The sequence below is a fragment of the Jaculus jaculus genome, chromosome 5 (genome assembly GCF_020740685.1).
Source record: "Jaculus jaculus isolate mJacJac1 chromosome 5, mJacJac1.mat.Y.cur, whole genome shotgun sequence".
NCBI lineage: Eukaryota > Metazoa > Chordata > Mammalia > Rodentia > Dipodidae > Jaculus > Jaculus jaculus.
This window is the reverse complement of record NC_059106.1, coordinates 63,948,745-63,968,506: the sequence shown is the minus strand read 5'-3', so window position 1 is coordinate 63,968,506 and position 19,762 is coordinate 63,948,745. Positions and strand designations below refer to the sequence as shown.

The window sequence follows — 19,762 nt, the reverse complement described above, 5'->3', positions numbered from 1 at the left end:
GAGATAGGAAAAAAATGTGTTCACCAGTGTCCACACCTGCAATACCACCATAGCTAATCGTCTGTTTATTTCTCCCCACTCCCCTTCTGTGCAGTTAATGGCTTGATTTTTCACATAAAGCATTTGATGTAATTTTCCCCTGATTTTTTGTTTTGTTTTGTTTTGTTTTTTGTTTTTCGAGGTAGGGTTTCACTCTAGCCCAGGCTGACCTGGAAATCACTATGTAATAATCTCAGGGTGGCCTTGAACTCAGGGCAGTCGTCTACCTCTGCCTCCTGAGTGCTGTCTACGTTCAGCTTCCCCTGATTCTTAAGTACTCCTAAATTACCTGGTGTGCTCATGAGTAGATTGTCTTATTATGTATGGGAATTTAGAAATGCTATTGTCTAGAACCTAGAAATGAGAAGGGAGAACAGGATCCCCAAAGCGGAGTCTGTGAGAATGAAAAGTAAATTATATTTCCTGGGGTTTGGCTTTGCAGGTAATTTTGTTTTCTATGAATCTCAGAATTGGAGTGAACATATTTTATGAGCCCTTGGGGGTATAGGGGACTTTTTTTTGTGATGAGAGATAAAATGAGGTGAGGACTGTTATGAATAAATCTGCATAGTAGTCCATTTTACCTGGTGATTCCTGTTTTCTCCCCAATACATTTAAATGTGGGCTTATAGACTTAAGAAGTGAGGACTGAATAAAATTAAATAGGATGCTCTTATTTGGGAAGACAAGCCTGTATGGGGTGAGTAATAGTTATTTCGAGGTGAGAGTGCCATCTTTGAACTTGAAAGAGGTGAATTTGAAGGCAAACTTGTTTACACACGCACATGTGCATGTGTTCATTCATGTGCATATAGACAGATAAGTGAAATGAGTGTTGCTTCTAATTAAACCAGTTACAAAGAATGGTTAGCATTCCAGATTTATCATGTGGGTCATAAATTTCAAGTCCTGAACTAAGTGCTTGTCACAGTGGATATGGAAATATTGAAGATGCTTTTCTGCTTTCCAGTATGTCATATTTCCTTGTTTTGGAATTAATACTTATTGGTGTGTTTCTGTTTTTATTCATGTTTTCCTTGTTTAAGTAGGCAACTATTGGTGCATTTTTCTTTTAATGACTCGGTGAATATATAAATTAATATTTCACATATTTTCCCTGTAAAAGGACTTAAAGCTCCCTCCCTCCCCCAGGTAGGGTCTTGCTCATGGTGATCCTCCTACCTCTGCCTCCTGAGTGCATTAAAGGTGTGAGCTACTAAGCCTGGCTAAAATTTTTTAAAATATTTTATTTATTTGAGAAAGGAAGACACACACAAACACACACACACACACACACACGAGGTGGGAGGGAACAGTAGAGAAAGAGAGAGAATGGGCATGCCAGGACCTCTAGCCATTGCAAATGAACTCTAGATGCATGGGCCACCTTGTGCATGTAGCTTTACATGGATACTGGGGAATCAAACCCAGGTTAATAGGCTTTGCAGGCAAGCACCTTAACTGCTGAGCCATTTTTCCAGCTCCCAGTATTGTTAAAAGAATATTATTTATTTATTTGAGAGAGAGAGAAATATGCATGTAGAGGGGTTGGGGAGAATGGGTGCTCCAGGGTCTTTAGCAACTGCAAACGAACTCCAGATGCTTGTGCCCCCTTGTGCATCTGGCTTACATGGGTCCTGGAGAGTTGAACCTGAGTCTTTTGGCTTTGCAGGCTAACACCTTAACTGCTAAGCCATCTCTCCAGCCCACAGTATTTTTTTTAATATATATTTTTATTAACTTATTTGCAAGCAGAGAGAGAGACAGACAGACAGAGAGAATGTGCGTGCCAGGGCCTGTAGGTGCTACAAACGAACTCAGGACTTTACATGGGTACTGGGGAAATCTAACCCAGGTTGTTAGGCTTTGCAGGCAAGTGCCTTAACCACTGAGCCATTTCTCCAATCCTCATACATTATTATTATGATTATGTTTTTTTAGGCGGGGGTTGAGGTAGGATCTCACTCTAGCCCAGACTGACCTGGAATTCACTATGTAGTCTCAGAGTGTCATCGAACTCACGGCAATCTGTCTATCTCTGCCTCCTGAGTGCTGGGATTAAAGGCGTGCGCCACCACGCCTGGCCCCATCCAGTGTTTTTTTTTTTTTTTTTAAACTTAGAGAACATAGACTTGGGTTATTGTGCTCTCAACAGTGTCCTAAAAAGGCCTTAAACACGTTTCTATATAAAAGATTATATGCCATACAGCTAATATTGCTATTTCTATTTCATAGCTGTTGCTTATGATCAATTCCTGGCTTGTGAGCCCATAATAATATGCACTAAATATTCAATATGATAAATATTCTGATTAACTCTTCTAAACAAGGAAACAAACTCATGTTTGTGAATTCTCCAATGCCACAAAGCTGTGTTGGAGTGCACCTACCTGTATCTCTGTTACACCACTGTGGTTGTTTTCTACATCATTTTCAAACACCATTTTGACATGTCAGCACATATTAGAATATTCTAACAAAGTAAGTTGCTTGTTTATCATTTGCTGTTGATTACCTATGTAAAAATCCTCAGTGGTTTTTCATTACTAATTATTTGATGTCTAGACTTAGAACAAAAAGTCCTTCCTGAGTTATATCTCTTATAAAACCAGCCATTTCAAGATACTGTTCAATGACTTTACTGAACTTTACTTGTACAGTTGTCATTGTAGAGGTGATTTAGAACTTTTCCATCCCCTTGTTTCCATTTGTAGTTCATTCCCAGCCCCAGTAAATCATAGTCTACTTTTCTTTAAATCTCATGATTTTGAGATTTGCCCATGACATATGATGAGAATTTCTGGGTACACCAGTGTTTGTTTTCCACATGTTTGTTTCTGTTTAAGCCTATTATTGGCATGCATAATTAGGGTAGTGTTCAGGGTTGGTATGCCCCGTCATTTGACACTGTTGTCAAGGACCTTCCTACCCTCCAAATACATGTCTTTTACTTTGTCCGAAGCTGTACATGTGCCATTCCTTTTGAGGTTGCCACCGTCTGCAGCACCTGCCTGTTAAATCCCCACCTCTTTTCCTATGTCTCCCAGCATCAGACAGGGAAGAATGAGTGGTTTCTGAACCACAATATAAAGAACAATCAAATGGCTGCTGCTGTTTTTTGAAATGCATCTTTCCTCCTTTGTATAAGAAATATTTTCCGTTTTTGTTAAGGAATGGTGTATGGCATTTCTCTAGAATGGCAGTGTTGTAAAGAGCAAGAAACATGATGAAGCGGAGTCTGAAAATAAGTCTTAGCTGTAAGGCCTGTGACTCTGGAGTAGAGCCTGATTTTTAAATTCAGTCATGATAATTATGGGAATTGTATTTTTAAAAATGCACATTTTTGTCTCAATGCCTTAACTTCTTGTTATATCAATGAGAACTTAAAAAGTACCAGTGAGAATTTTATAGAAAGTGTATGTTGAAAAAGGGTTGGGGAGGCACTCAGCAGATAAAGGTACTTGCTTGCAGAGTTTGATGACCTTGGATTCAGTTCCCCAGTACCCACATAAAGACAGACACGAAAAGTGGTGCATGTGTTCGGAGTTTGTAAGAGGCCTTGGTGCACCCATTCATATGCTACCTTCATATCTCTTTCAAATAAGCAAATAAAAATATTTTTACAAATACTTACTTATAAGCAGATAGAGAATGAGAGAAATGGCACTGCACGTGAACTCCAGATGCATGCACCTGGTTGTATATGGCTATTGAACCCTGGCCATCAGGCTTTGCAGGCAAGTGCTTTTATACCCTGAGCCATCTCATCTGGCTTTACGTGGGCACTGAGGAACAGAACTTGAGTCCTCTTAACTTGCAGTCAACTGCTGAGCCATCTCTCCAATACCTGGATTATTTGTTTGTTTGTTTATTTATTTGACAGAGAGAGGGAGGGAGGGGGGAGAGGGAGAATATGGGTGTGCCAGGGCTCCCACTGCAAAGGAACTCCAGACACATGCGCCCCCTTGTTCATCTGACTTATGTGGGTCCTAGGGAATCAAACCTGGGTCCTTTTTTAAATATTACCTCCATACAGACAAGATACCATAGTCATAATCTCATCCAATCAGTCTCTCCTTTCCCCTCTCCATGGAAATCTTTTTTTCAACTAATCTCCTATTTTGATACCATTTTCCCCTCCTATTATGCATATCTTGTGTAGGTGGTGTCAACCAGTGTGAGGTCATGAATACCACAATGACTTTGCACTTGGATGACAGTATTGCACAACCCTTCTCCCATTCTTTTGACTCTTTCTGCCACCTTGTCTGCAGTGTTCCCTGACTGAACCTTGGAGGTTGTGATAGAGACATCTCATTCAGTGCTGAACATTCACCGTCATTTTGGTGAGTTGAGTTATACCAGTTGTTGCCAACATCTGAAAAGCGAAGGTTCTCTAACCATAAGTGAGAGAAGCATTAACAGATGGGCATGATGTTCCTTTAGCCAGACAATAGTGGCTTAGGACCTTGCCAGCCATAGGCTTTTGACTAGGTTTTCACTAACTACCCTCCTGTGGAGCAGACCTCAAGTCCAGTCAGAGCAGTTGGTTTTCCTTATAATAGACACGCCAACATTACACCAGTTGGCATATTTGACCTGGCTGGCTAGCCATAGAGCTTTCAGGATCCACCATCCTGACAACTAGACAATAGAGAGGGGGCTCTTGACTCAGCCCCAGATTGATTTCTCAGTGACCTGCAGCCCAAACATATGGAGTCTTCAGTAATAGGTTTTTACCATTTAATTCTCATGGGTAACCAAGAGCCTTGGCAATAGCCTGTAAATATTATGAGAACATTAGGGACTTACCTGACCAACAACATGCTGGAAGGTATCCCACCCCTGGTACCTGGCCAGTTATTTATTTAGTCTTTTATCCCTCTCCTCTCCTCTCCTCTCCTCTCCTCTCCTCTCCTCTCCTCTCCTCTCCTCTCCTCTCCTCTCCTCTCCTCTCCTCTCCTCTCCTCTCCTCTCCTCTCCTCTCCTCTCCTCTCCTCTCCTCTCCTCTCCTCTCCTCTCCTCCCTCCCCTCCCTCCCCTCCCCTCCCTCCCCTCCCCTCCCCTCCCCTCCCCTCCCCTCCCCTCCCCTCCCCTCCCCTCCCCTCCCCTCCCCTCCCCCCCTCCCCCCCCCCCCCCCTCCCCTCCCCTCCCCTCCCCTCCCCTCCTTCTCCCCCTCCCCCCTCCTGTCCCCTCTCCCCTCTTCTCTCTTCTCTTTTCTCTTCTTTCTTTTTGTTTTTTTAAGATAGGGTCTCACTGTAGCCCAGACTGACCTGGAATTCACTATGTAGTCTCAGGGTGGCCTCGAACTGTCAGTGAACTCCTGAGTGCTGGGATCAAAGGTATGCACCACCACGCCCTGCCTATTTGAGCTTTTTTTCTTGACAACTTCCATAATTATAGACAACAAATCATGGTAATCCCCTCCCCCACTTCCCCATTCACAAATCCGCGCTCTATCACTCCCCCTTTCAGTTAGTCTCTTTTACTTTCTTTTCTTTCTTTCTTTCTTTTTTTTTTTTTTAAGGTATGTAGTCTCAGGTTGGCTTTGAACTCTTGCTGATACTCCTACCTGTGCCTCCAGAGTGCTGGTATTAAAGGCATGCTTCACCACACCTGACTTCTCTTTTATTTTGATGTCATCATCTTTTCCTCCTATTATAGGGTTCCTGTGTAGGTAGTGCCAGACATTGTGAGGTCATGGATATCCAGGCCACTTTGTGTATGGAACACTACAGTGCAAACACTCCTGCCTCCCTTTGGCTCAAAGGGAGGGGTGGGCACAACATTATTCACCCCCACACAATACTTTTGTTCCCCCTCCCCTCTCTTTCTTTCTCTCCTTTTCCTCCCTCTTTCTAAAATAAAATATCAAAAAAATACATAGACAATCATAAATATTAGTAAAATATATCCATTAACTTTTATTATGTTGCTTTACTTTTCAAGTGTTGGGGATGTAACCAAGACCTCATACGTGCTAGGCAAAGCGTGTGCTTGGCCATTGATAGCCCCACACCTCCTTTACTTTTTATTTTCTTTTTTTTTTTGTTTATTTATTTATTTAAGAGCAACAGACAGAGATCGAAAGAGGCAGATAGAGACAGACAGAGAATGGGCACGCCAGGGCTTCCAGCCATTGCAAACGCACTCCAGACACATGTACCCCCTTGTGCACCTGGCTAACATGGGTCCTGGGGAATCGAGCCTCTAACTGGGGTCCTTAGGCTTCACAGGCAAGCATTTAACCCTTAAGCCATCTCTCCAGCCCTTATTTTCTTTTTAAATATTTATTTATTTATTTATTTGAGAAAGAGAGAAAGAGAAGATGTACCAGGGTCTCCAAGCTGCTGCAAACAAACTTCAGATGCACGTGCATCTGGCTTACGTGGGTCCTGCAGAATTGAACCTGGGTCCTTTGGCATTGCAGGCAAGTGACTTAACTGCTAAGCCATCTCTCCAGCTCCTCCTTTACTTTTATTTAGTTTGTTTTATTTTTGCAAGACAGGGTGTCTTGCCTGGAACACACTCTAGCCCCAGGCTGGCTTTAATCTCATAAACCTCCCCCCCTTCCCCATTGGGATTAAAAGGTTTGCTCTACCAGGCCTGGCCCTACTTGGCTTTTTTTTTTTACATTTATTTATTCATTTACAAGAAGAGATAAGAGAGACAGGGAAGTAGTTAGGGAGGAAGAGAATTGGGCGTACCAAGGCCTCCTGCCACTGCAAACCAACTCCAAATACCTGGCTACATTGTACAGCTGACATTATGTGGGTTCTGAGGATCTGAATTATGGCTGTCAGGCTTTACAGGCAGCACCTTTGACTACTGAACCATTTCACTAGCCCTCTGCTTTACTTTTCTTAAGCCTTTGGTCATAGCTCTGTCTTCCATGTATAGGGGGTCACAGTTATTCCTTGTAACCACTTCTGTCAACATTGTCAATGGCATGAGGTTTCTGGTGCTGTTTCATGGTGTTTTAGGCTTGCCCTAAAGAAAATGTTGAGTTGTCTATTTCTGAAACTTTTTTTACCCCTTCTACCTTACCATTGGCCTTGTATGGGAGGTTTTTGAACCTTGTGTTACTAGGCAAGTGTCCCACCCCTGAGCTGTATCTCTAGTCCTATTGTTTCTTTCTTGCTAACAGTTTGTCAGTAGTAAGAAGCAATTCTTTCAATCATTTTAAAAAATATTTTTTATTTATTTGATAGAGCGAAAAAGAAAGGGAAGCTGGAAGTGAAGGCACACTCTTTAATCCCAGCACTTAAGAGGCAGAGGTAGGAGGATTGCCATGAATTTGAGGCCACCCTGAGAATACATAGTATTCCAGGTCAGCCTTGAAAAACCAAAAGAGAGGGGGGGGGAGGGAGAAAGGGCATGCTAGGGCCTTCAGCCTCTACAAATGAACTCGCAGAAGCATGTGCCACCTTGTGCATCTGGTGTATATTCTTCTTGGGAAATTGAACTTGGGTCCTTTGGCTTTGCAGGCAAGTGCCGTAACTGCTAAGCCATCTCTCTCCAGCTCCCTTTCAGTCTTTGTGTAATCTTTGTTTCCTTCCAGGTTAGCTAGTTGTCATTCTGAAATTCACAGCAGTACTAGGATTGTCTTCACATGAAGGCAACAGAACGGATGCAGGACTTCATATGTGGAACGTTTTCCCTTCTCCTATTGCTTCTCCCTGAGCATGGACTTAAGTTTTCTGTTCTGTGACCAACAGGAGGACTCACAAATGGCAGTGGAAGATACATCTCTGCTGCTCCCGGCGCTGAAGCGAAGTACCGCAGTGCAAGCAGTGCCTCCAGCCTCTTCAGTCCCAGCAGCACCCTTTTCTCTTCCTCTCGTTTGAGATATGGAATGTCTGATGTCATGCCCTCTGGTAGGAGCAGACTATTAGAAGATTTTCGAAATAACCGGTACCCTAATTTACAGCTACGAGAGATTGCTGGACATATAATGGAATTTTCCCAAGACCAGCATGGGTCCAGGTGAGGACTTGACTTTGACACTTAAGGTAACTGGAATCTTAAACCCTTATTTCCATGCTCCAGATAGATATACTCCTTTTTAAAAATATATATTTATTTGACATAGAAAGAGGGAGAGAGAGAGAATGGGTGCTCCGGGGCCTCCAGCCTCTGCAAATGAACTCCAGACATGTGTACCCCCTTGTGCATCTGACTAACGTGGGTCCTGGGAAATCGAACCTGGGTCCTTTAGCCTTGCAGGCAAATGCCGTAAATGCCAAGCCATCTCTCCAGCCCAAGATAGGTATACTCCAAAGCAGATTGTTGTTACATGATTTAAGAGTGTTCCTTTAAGCCGGGCGTGGTGGTGCATACCTTTAATCCTGGAGCTTGGGAGCAGAGAGGAGGTTCACTGAGTTTGAGGCCATCCTAAGACTACATAGTGAATTCCAGGTCACCCTGGGCTAGAGTGAAACCCTGTCTTGGAAAACAAAAAATAGAGTATTCCTCTGGCATGCCTCCCACTGTTGATTTCAAAGTGGTATAGACAGGAGGGTCAGTAGATAACATGTGTTTGAAAAGAGCTTTTAGTGATCTGGACCATAGTTTCATAGTTACATTTCTGAAAAAATAGTCTCTGTTTATAGTTCACAAAAATCTCTTCAGAATTCTATAAGCACCTGTGAGGCAGAGACAGGAAAATTGCCAACTGAGTTTGTGGAGGGCCTGGTCTACATAGCTTTTGCTGTCTTCAAACAAAAAAGACAAGACAAAACTGCACTAATGAAAACCCCAAACCTCATCGGTGACAGAAGACAGTGCAGAAGCACCAACATGAGGACGTGTGCCTATTCTGCAGTGACAACTCTACGGAGACTTTACTGAATATGGATTTGGATCTCCAATGCTTAGGAGTCTGACAGGTCTACCATTTGTCATTGTCCTGTGCTGTGGTGGGAGAGAAACTTCTATAGGAACTTGAGTTGTACTTCCTATTGGGGTGCTCAAGTTCCAGAAGAGGAACCTGGTTTTAGAGATGGCATTACTCCCTCCTCATTCGCATCCATTTGTTTCCTTCACCCCATTTATTGATACAGCTTCTAATCACCACTTTCTTCTAGAAGGTCTGCTAGCTTGCCTCTGTGTGAGGATGTCCCATTTGGATGTAGAGCAGATTCATTGGGAGCAAGCATTTTCTGATAGTCTCCTGATCTAAAAAAGGCAAAATGGAGTTACCTACCATTTCAGAAGATAATGAATACCACCCACCTCGTACAGATATGAGTTAAGAATTTAGTACGACTGTAAGCTTTGAGTTTCACAATCGAGAGGCTGCTCCCCCCCCCCCCCCCCCCCCAGGTAGGATCTCACTCTAGTTCAGGCTGACCTGGACTATGTAGTCTCAGGTTGGCCTTGAACTCATGGCGATCCTCTTACCTCTGTCTCCCATGTTCTGGGTTTAAAGGCATGCGCCACCATGCCTGGCCTGGCTTTTAAATGTGAAGGTCAAGTAGAACTCACATTTTTGTACATATGCCCTATTGTAATGAAACTACATTTTGGCTGCATTAGGTGATAATTTTTCTTTTATAAATCTTTAAGTGAGTTCAAGTAATTGCTTTAACACTGTAGTTATTATGTACACATGTGAATGCATATTTCAGAGCTAATATAGAAAGTGACCCCCCCCCAAAAAAAATGTGACTTACTAAGTATAAGGACTTCTAAGTTGTCTTTATGTGCTACGATTGCCCCTTTTATCTTGTTCTTCAGATTCATTCAGCTAAAACTAGAGCGTGCCACAGCAGCTGAGCGCCAGCTTGTCTTCAATGAAATCCTCCAGGCTGCCTACCAACTTATGGTGGATGTGTTTGGCAATTACGTCATTCAGAAGTTCTTTGAAGTGAGTTTTTGTTCTTGCTGTCCTTTGACTTCGGACACTGCAGAGCACTTGGATTTTCATTGGCTTTTTGTTGTTGGTTCCCCCCCCCCCCCCCCCCAGGTAGGGTTTCACTGTAGTTCAGAGTGACCTGGAATTCACTATGTAGTCTCAGAGTGGCCTCGAAATCCCGGTGATCCTCTTGTCTCTGCCTCTCAAGTGCTGGAATTATAGGTGCACATGCCCAGCTCATTGGCTTTTTAAAACACATTGCAAGCCTCAAAATGAAGTGTGTGTGTGTGTGTGTGTGTGTGGAGGGGGGGGTTCTTAGAAGAGCTATCATGGTGTTCTTCCAGTTGATTAGCAGTAGTCAGCGTGTTTGTTCTCTGTGTTACGTACCCAAGCAGGTGATGCCAGTGTGCTTTGGAAATGTGACTTGGTAGTTGTTTCTGTTTAAAAGTTCTTTTTTTAAAAAGTATTTTATTTGAGAGAGCGAGGAAGACCCAGCTGTATCGAGAGAAAATGGATGCACCTGTGCCTTCAGTCATTGCAGAGGAACTCCAGACACATGCATCGCTTTGTGCATTTGGCTTGCATAGGAACCAGAGAAATTGAACCTGGGTCTTTAGGCTTTGCATGCAAATGCCTTGACTACTAGGCCATCTCTCCAGCCCCCGTTTCTGTTTAAGATACAGCACATTAGTTTAGATTGTCAGGTTTCACCAAACATAGTACTTTAGGAGATAATTTTGGCAGGACTATAATAAGATATTGTAAGATATTAAGATATAATAATATACTGAAAAAATAATAAAAAATTTACAAATTTCTCATTAATTTGTATACACCAACCTCTAAATATTTCTAGTTAACTTCAGGCCATGGGAGTTGTGAAACCACTCTTAGCAGGTGCCTTGTTTTACCTCTGTTAGTTCCAGTAATGTTTGCTCTTGTCTTTGGAAAGCACTAATGAGATTGTTGGATTATTGTTTGTTTCCTCTGTTAACATTTGAAAGAGACAGAGTATTTTCCTTTCTTTTCCTTTTCTTTCACTGCTGTCCCCCCTCTTTCCTCTCTTCTGTCAGAAACCCCAAGTTATAATTCCAGAATGGCACAAAATATTGAGATGAAGAAACTGATATTGGGAAAATTATTGGAATTCTGAACTTACCTCCCTACAAACAAATTTGTAAACTTGATAGATATAGGCAAGGGATAGGAGGCGGAGATACATTTCCCTTTTAGAATTGCTGTTTTATTAGGAGAGTTGTAGCATCATACCACAGGCAGCATGGTGAGGTCAGGTGGGAGGTCATTACACCATGTGTGTCTGGAGCCATGGAGGCAATGGAGAGTAGGGGTTAAAGAATGTCTCTAGATCATCCAGGTCTGTAAGGGGAGGGACTGTTCTGCTTCTGGTTGGGGTTGGAGGGAAGCATGAAGGCACAAGGTAACAGACACAAGGTAATTCAAAGTTGCCCCAGTTCAGGCAGCAGGTCCTCTTAAACTGAATACATCTACGTTCTAACACATCTTGTATGAAGTTTTTTTCCAAAAACATATTTTTACTTATTTCTAAGGAGAAAGAGAAGGGAAGAGAGAGGGAGGGAGGGGAGAGAATGGGTACACCAGGGCCTCTTAGCAGTGCAAACAAACTCTAAATGCATGTGCCACCTTGTGCATATGGCTGCACATGGATACTGGGGATTTGAACCCAGGCTGTCAGGTTTTGCAAGCAAGTGCTTTTAACCACTGAGCCATCTCTCTAGGGCCCCCCCTCCCTTTTTTTTTTTTTTTTTCCTGAGGTAGGGTCTCACACTAGCTCAGGTTGACCTGGAATTCACTATGTAGTCTCAGGGTGGCCTCGGACTCTTGGTGATCCTCCTACCTCTGCCTCCCGAGTGCTGGGGCTAAAGGCGTGCATCACCACGCCTGGCTTTTGACATTATTTGAGAGCAAGAAAGAGGCAGAGCAGGGCATGGTGGTGCACACCTTTAATCCCCACACTGCCCACACTTGGGAAGCAGAGGTAGGAGAATCCCTGTGAATTTGAGGCCACCCTGAGAGTACATAGTGAATTCCAGGTCAGCCTGAGCCAGAGTGAGACCCTACCTCAAAAAAACAACAGAAAAAAAGAAAAGAGAGAAAGAGAGGATGCATGCACCAGGGTCTCTAGACACTGCAAATGAACTTAAGATGCGTACGCTGCCTTGTGCATCTGGCTTACATGGGTACTGGGGAATGGAACATGGGTCCTTTGGCCTCAGGGGCAAGCACCTTAACCACTAAGCCATCTCTCCAGCACTGGACTTGGTTTTAGAATGCCTCTGCACTGTCAAGGATGTAAGGACAGCTGTAGTGGATGCAGCCTTGAGTGTTAGAACAAAAGTGAGCATTGCCCTGTGTGTGGAGCACATAGAACTGCCCTGACTCTTATTGCCTCTGGATGGAAAGTGAGGGGTTCTCCTGTCATCTAATCAAATTAAAACAAAAAGCACGCATGGAAAGTGATTCTCAGTAGAATTTTAACACTATCAAGTAAGTAGAAACAAGTGGTAGATTTAAGTCATTAAGCATTTGCTTCAGAGTTGTTGAGATGTTTTTGTTTGTGTTTGTTTTTTCAAGGTAGGGTATCATTCTAACTCAGGCTGATCCAGAACTTAATCTGTAGTCCCAGGCTGGCCTTGAACTCAGGATGATCCTCCAACCTCTGCTGGAATCAAAGGTGTGCTTCACCACACCCAGCTAGTTGAAACATTTTTGAACACTGAAAAGGGCTCAGAGTTAGAGTCTGAGAATTACTGGCTCAAGGAAACAGTCTTAAGTGGTCGGCATTGTCTGGCAGTGATGATCCACTTGCCCTCACCGAGAACAAGGTTCTGTGATGAGAATCTTTGTTACGGACTCTTCTGAGCCAGACGAGATGTACCACCTCCTGTTCCAAATCACCAGCAAGGACTATTTTATAATGGGTAATGATGAAAAGAGGCCTGCCAGTCGTTGATGCAAAATAATGAAGTGTTTTGCTTTCTCTGGTTTCTCCCCTGCCTAAGTAATGGTGCTCAACCCCATATTATGTCTAGTTTGGCAGCCACGAACAGAAGCTGGCATTGGCGGAGCGGATTCGAGGCCATGTCCTATCGTTGGCACTACAGATGTATGGCTGCCGAGTTATCCAGAAAGCTCTTGAATTTATTCCCTCAGACCAGCAGGTAATTGTAAGTTTCCCCTTTCACTTTTCTCTTGATGTTTGATGTTTCTCTGTGGTACGTGCAGTCTCTGTGATACGTGCAGTGAGCTCTGTTAGTGTAGTTTTCTTGCGGTGTTGCCTTAGCGCTTATGGCTGCCCTCTATGCATGGTGGGCATGAAGCATACATTAATTTGTGGTGGCTCAGGTGTCTTGTGTTAAAACTAGTATTTTCCAAGTTTCTATTCTTGGACCAGAAGGTGTAGATATATTTTGGTGGGTTTTGTCTGCAGGAAAAATGCTATTGGTCATTTTCTTCAGCTATACTGAGCAGTCTACTGAACCATATTTGGATTGGATCTACTTTACTGCTCTCTTGTTCACTGGTCCCACCGATCTTTCCCAAATGCAGCCCTGCTCTGCCCATACTGTGTAACATGGGTTGACTTAGCTTTGTCCCCTACCTGTAGTCCACAGTCTGGGAAGGAACAATGGGAAACAGTGGCACACACAAGAGTCCTCTCCTTGTCCAGTAGTAGGCTTTGCTGGAGATAGGAATGAGGATTAGATGAGGTAAGCGGTGTTGGGGATTAATAAAGCAATCACCCAAACAGGGCCTGTGGCTTCAGTAGTTAGGTGCCTGTCCAGCTACACGCAGACTCCACCCATAGGCACGGAGGGCTTATCACAGTCAGCCTGATTTCCCTTGGGCCCTCAAGGGGTTGCCATTGTCTGGCAGTGATGATCAACTTGCCCTCACTGAGAACAAGGTTCTGTAATGAGAATCTCTGTTACGGACTCGTTCTGAGCCAGACGAGATGCACCACCTCCTGTTCGAACCCACCAAACCACCAGCCAGCAATGTTGTTGGTGGTATTTGGAGGCCAGGGGAGCCCAGAGCACTTGAAGCTGAGTTTGTGAAGATGCTGTGAAGGGGCTGGGGAGATGGCTCAGTGGTTAAAGGTGCTTGCTTATAAACCTTGACAGCCCAGCTTCAGTTCCTTAGTACCCATGTAAGCCAGATGCACAAAGTGGCACCTGCATCTAGGGGTTTTTGGCAATGACAAGATGCCCTGGTATATCTATTCCCTCTTCCTCTTATTCCCCCCCCCCCTCTCTGCTTGCAAATTAAAAAATAAAAAATATTTTAAAATATTTTAGTATTTGTTTATTTGAGAGGAGAGAGAGAAAGAGGCAGATAGAGAATAGGCACCAACAAGACCTTTAGCTACTGCAAACCAGCTCCAGACACATTTGTCACCTTGTGCATCTGGTTTATGTGGGGGTACTGGGGAATCAAACCTGGGTTCTTAGGCTTCACAGACAAGCACCTTAACCTCTAAGCCATCTTTCCAGCCCCATTATTTGTTTGAAACCCTCCATGTCTCTTTTTGTACCTATGTGACCTTCACCCAGTCCCTATACACACATAGATACACTCTTAAACTCTGTATACTTTTCATTAATTAGCTGAACAAACTATGGGAAAGACCATGATGTTAGAAATGACAGCCTGGACCAATATTTGAGTTCTGTTGCTTTCTGTCTATAGCACCTCCTCCTCTTATTTCTTTTTCCTCCTTATCTTCCACTTCTTCTTCTTCTTCTTCCCCACTTCTTCCTTCTCCTCCCTCCTTTTTCTGTAGACATAGTCCTGACATGTTACCCAAGCTGACCTTGATTGAACCTCTTGGGTTCTCCAGTCTACCTCAGCTTCTCAACATACTGGGACTATAGACATGGGCTACTACACTTCACTCTGTCTACAATTTATTTCTTTTGTTTTATTTAAAATTTTAAAATACTGTTATTTATTAGAAAGAGTGTATACATGTATACACCTATGTGTGTTCATATGCACGAGCCAGGGCTTTTCCCCCCCTGCACATGAACTCCAGATCCATGTGTCACTTTGTGCTTCTTTATACAAGGCTCTTTTTCCTAGGTACTGGGAAATTAACCCAAGGCTTTGTAAGCAAGCACCTTTCACTGCTGAGCCCTCTTTGATTTTTTTTTTTTTTTCAAGTTTGGGTCTTGCTCTAGCTCAGGCTTACCTGGACTTACATTATGTAGTCTCAGGGTAGCCTCGACTTTATGCCGATCTTCCTACCACTGCCTCCCATGTGCTGGGATTAAAGGCATGCGCCACTATGCCTGACCTGAAATGTTTTTTTTCCCTTCAAGACAGCATCTCACTGTGTAGCTCAAGCTAATCTGTACCTATGTCGCTCAGGCTTACCTTGAATTCATGGCATTTCTTTTGGCTTACCTTCTAAGTGCTGGGATTACAGACACCAATTTACCAACTACCACACCTGACTTGGCTATAGCTTTTATTTTTGTTACATATTTTTAAAAATTTATTTGCAAGGTGTGGAGGGAGAGGGAAGGAGGGAACGAACACGAACAAACATGCCAGGGCCTCCAACCACTGTAATTGAACTCCAGATGCGTGTTCTACTGTGCATCTAACTTTACGTGGGAACTGGGGAATCAAACCTGGGTTGTTGGTAGTTTAAATTTGTGACTTAACCTGCTCAGATTGTTTCTTCGCATACAGTTGAAAGGATGTGTGGGGGGAAGTATCACATGACTCACAGATGCTTTTCCACTGGTACCACACCATGGTGCAGTTTGTGTTTGAGCTTTGGTAGTCTGTTTCTGTTTCTGGATTTGGGGGTGAGGGTTGAGCTGGTCCTACTCTAGCTCATACTGACCTGAATTTACTATGTAGTCTCCAGATGGCTTTCAGCTTCACAGTGCTAGGATTAACAGTGTGCATCACTACACCTGGCTGTTTGTGGATTCTTCTAATTTATTTATTTATTTATTTATGAATGAGACACAGGCAGGCAGAAAGAGAGCAACTATGGGCACAGCAAGGCCTTGCTACTGCAAACGAACTCTAGTCACATGCAGCAGTACTCTGCATCTAGCTTTACATGAGTGCTGGAAAATTGAATCCATGCTGTCAGGTACTGCGAGCAACCACTTTCTTTTTTTTTAAATTGAAAACTTCCATAGTTATAGACAATAAACCATTATAATTCTCTCCTTCACTTTCCCTTTCCCATATTCACCCTTCATCATATCCCCTCCCCCGCTCAATTAGTCTTTTATTTTTTGTCATTATCTTTCTTCTTTTTATGTGGGTCTTGTGGTAGGTAATGCCAGATACTGTGAGTTTACAGATACCCAGGCATTTTGTGCCTGGAAGAACAAGCAAGTGGTTTTAACCACTAAGCAATCCAGTCCTAGTTCTGGATCTTTTTTTTTTTTTTTTTTTTTTTTTTTTTTTTTTGTAAGTGTGTGTTCCCTTGGTGTTTATGTGTAGGCCAGAGGACAGCTTTGAAGGTCTGTACAACACCTTCTTTTGGGCAAGGTTTCTTTCTACTACAAATAAATGGCCAAGACTTCAGATGAACATCAGACTAGCTGGCCTGTGAGCTTAGGATTCTCCTGGTACCATCTCCCATTGTAGACAGTTTGCATGCTGTACTTTGCATCCAACTTTATGTGGGTGCTGGGGAATTGAACTCGGGCAGATAAGCTTTTCACTCAAGTACCTGCTGAGCCATCTCCCCAGCCCCTGACTTGTATGTTTTTTTAAAGCCTCAAGAAGTGCTTTCTGTGAGATTTTATGAATTCTCATTGCAATTCTGGTGAACATGCCAGTGCGTGGACAGGCTTATCTTCATCTGCTAACCACATGGTCATCGTGCTACAGTGGAGCCCTCCCACTTCAGTTGTCTGCTTTGCTGCTTGGTAAAGGGTTGTGGGCTGTCCAAGTATTTGCTGGCTATGATTCTGGTTGTGCTTTCTTTCTTTGTCTCCAATAGAATGAGATGGTTCGGGAATTAGACGGCCATGTCCTTAAGTGTGTAAAAGACCAGAATGGCAACCATGTGGTTCAGAAATGCATTGAATGTGTACAGCCCCAGTCTTTGCAGTTCATCATCGACGCCTTCAAAGGGCAGGTAAGTAACATACTAAGGAATTATGTGAAACATGTTGTTGGTTTCAGAGCACAAGAATGGAGTTGTGGCCTGTTATCAACATGCCCTGTGTGTATTAGCATGCAGCAGAGAGTAGTCATTTATCACGGTGATAGGCTGTGTTACCCAGTCTCTTCCCTTCATTCTCTCACATGGGAACTAATCACTATGATCAGAGTTGCTATGAGGAATATCCTTTTTATCTCCTCAATTTTTATTAACATTTTCCATGATTATAAAAATATTCCATGCTAATACCCCCTGCCCCAATTTTCCCCTTTGAAATTCCATTATCCATCATATCCCCTCCCTATCTCAATCAGTCTTTTATTTTGATATCATGATCTTCTCCTTCTCTTATGATGGTCTTGTTTAGGTAATGTCAGGCACTATGAGGTCATGGATATCCAGGCCATTTTATGTCTCAAGGGAGCTTGTTGTAAGGAGTCCTTTGGCTCTTACGTTCTTTCGGCCACCGATACTCAGTACTCCAGTCACTTCTTTCCAGCACCATGATACCCTCTGAGTCATCCCAAGGTCACTGCCATCTGAAAAGAGAAGATTCTCTACCCAAAGTGAGAGTAGCATTAATATAAGGGTATGAATATTAAGAGAAGTGCTTACTGGTTAGTTTGATAAGCATAGTATATACATTTATTCAGACATCAGCAGATGTTACACCCCTAGGGCTCATGACTACCCCTGTTTTAAGTTTTCAGTATCAGGGATGTATTCCCTCCCATGGAGCAGGTCTCCAGTCCAATTGGAGGGCAGTAGGTTTCCACCACGACAGATGTGCCATGTGCCACTATTGCACCCATTGGCTCATTTGGCCTGTCTGGCCAATTAGAAGGCTTGCAATGTCCACTGTTGAGTATCTTCTTGTGGTATCTCTTTCTCCCATTGAACTGCATGTAGAATGGCTTCTTCCAGCTTTCTGTCAGCTGGTCTACATGGAGGAAGTTTTCAGCTCATTTCCAGCGGGATTTCTCAGTGGCCTTGCAGCCCCAGTATGTGGAGTCTTCAGCAGTAGGGTCTTAACATCTAAGGAATATCCTTTTTGAATAATAAGTTTTTTCTTCAGACAGTTATTGTCCTGATACTTTCAATTATTTATTATTTAAAAAAATTCAGATGGGGGTTGGTTAGAGAGATGGTTCAGTGGCCTGGGTTTAAATCCCTAGTACCCACATAAAACCAGATGCGCAAAGCAGTGCATGCACCTGCAATTTGTTTGCCATCGCAGGAGGCCCTGGTACACCCATACACACACACTCTGCTTTTCTCTCTGTATCTCTACCTCTCTGTCTGCTTACAAACAAATAATATAACTAATAAAAATTTTAAAAATCAGATGATTGGCAGCTGTAGTCTTGCAGGTCACATTTGAGTGTATCTTTAAAAATAAGAATGTGTTCTATGCTTATAGGGATATTGTTCAAGTTGGCTTGAACAGTAAGTGTCCACATCAACCAGGGATAACTTGTAGTTTTTCCTATGTGTAGTCAAAAGTGTGTTCTTAGCACCCGCTTTCCTGTACAGTTGTTAATTTTTTTTGTTAAACTAGGGTCTTTCCGTGGATCCCAGGCTGGCCTGCTACTTGCAGTCTTCTCGCCTCTGAAATACGGGCTGCCTTGCTTGAGTAAAACTCATTAACTGGTCTGACTTGACTATAGTTGTGAGTTTCTTTACCAAACATAGTACCCTCCCACCTTCCTATGTTGGTAATACAAGATAAAAATCTGTTTTATTTGTGTGTGTGCGCTCCCATGCACACATGTATGTGCATCAGGGCCTCTTGCTGCTGCAACCAAATGCCTGTCTGGCTTCATGTAGATGCCTGGGGAATTGAACTTTGGTTGGTAGGCTTTGCAAACAAGATCCTTTATTCACTGAACCCTGTCCCCAGACAAACTTCCGTGCATTTGGACTTGTTTGAAAAGGGGGGAGCATAAGAAGAAGAAGTTGGGATTTGATGTATAGACTGTCAGGTATCTGTGCTCTTAAGCCAACTAGATAGAAACATCTTATATAGTTCTTTTTGGTTTGAGGGCTTGCTACTTAACCACAAAGGTTACACATTCAGCCACCAGAAGGTAATTGAGAGTTTCTAAGGTAATGGAAAAAAGGCTTATTTGTTCACTGAAGTTGGTCCATTATCAAGACATACAATCACGATAAACAATCCAGCCAGCAGGAGAGGCTGTTTACTACTTAGGTACTTGTTCAATTATTGTATTAAAGTGCTTGGTATGGAGCCCAGGGACTGGGACAAGCTAGATAAGCACTCTGCTCCTAAGTTATGCCCCCACCCCCAGGAGAACGTATCTCTAAGGTATAGCTATCAAAGAACTGACATTAGACTACATAAAGAACTTCTGTAATCAAATGAAACAAATGTAATGAAAAAAGGGTCCTAAGTATGAGTTAACACTTTACAGAAAAAATACAAATTTTCATTAGAAATGGAAAAAAGAAGTCTCTTCCATTAGTGATGAAGGAAGTTGTAAATTGAGGTTCACAAGACAGACTATTTTCCAACATTGACTGCCGTATGCTGCCAGCACTACTGCTAGAATTATAGATTGGCAAAACCACCTTGGAAAATAATTCAGTCATTTCAGCATTCTTATTTCTGTGATTTAGCATTGCCTGGCTTAGGTTTATATCTGGAGAAAGACCTACTTAGACATGATT

At 42.9% G+C, this 19,762-nt stretch overlaps 1 protein-coding gene and 2 non-coding genes across 13 annotated transcripts in view; all 3 read left to right on the top strand.

Moving 5' to 3' along the window:
* Nucleotides 1-19,762, top strand: part of Pum1 (pumilio RNA binding family member 1) — a 144,802-nt gene that overhangs the window by 113,022 nt on the left and 12,018 nt on the right. For 7 of the 11 annotated variants that reach the window (XM_045149003.1, XM_045149008.1, XM_004665176.2 and 4 more), the window contains 4 exons: nucleotides 7,757-8,024; nucleotides 9,777-9,906; nucleotides 12,966-13,100; nucleotides 16,910-17,047. In XM_045149003.1, the coding sequence (XP_045004938.1) occupies nucleotides 7,757-8,024; nucleotides 9,777-9,906; nucleotides 12,966-13,100; nucleotides 16,910-17,047 (671 nt within the window). The remainder of the gene's footprint in view (nucleotides 1-7,756; nucleotides 8,025-9,776; nucleotides 9,907-12,965; nucleotides 13,101-16,909; nucleotides 17,048-19,762) is intronic. The other 4 variants (XM_004665178.2, XM_045149007.1, XM_004665173.2 and 1 more) reach the window with 1 other exon arrangement.
* Nucleotides 12,720-12,801, top strand: LOC123461281. The gene has a single exon (XR_006637568.1). It is a non-coding gene; the product is annotated as a small nucleolar RNA SNORD103/SNORD85 (small nucleolar RNA).
* Nucleotides 13,802-13,884, top strand: LOC123461280. The gene has a single exon (XR_006637567.1). It is a non-coding gene; the product is annotated as a small nucleolar RNA SNORD103/SNORD85 (small nucleolar RNA).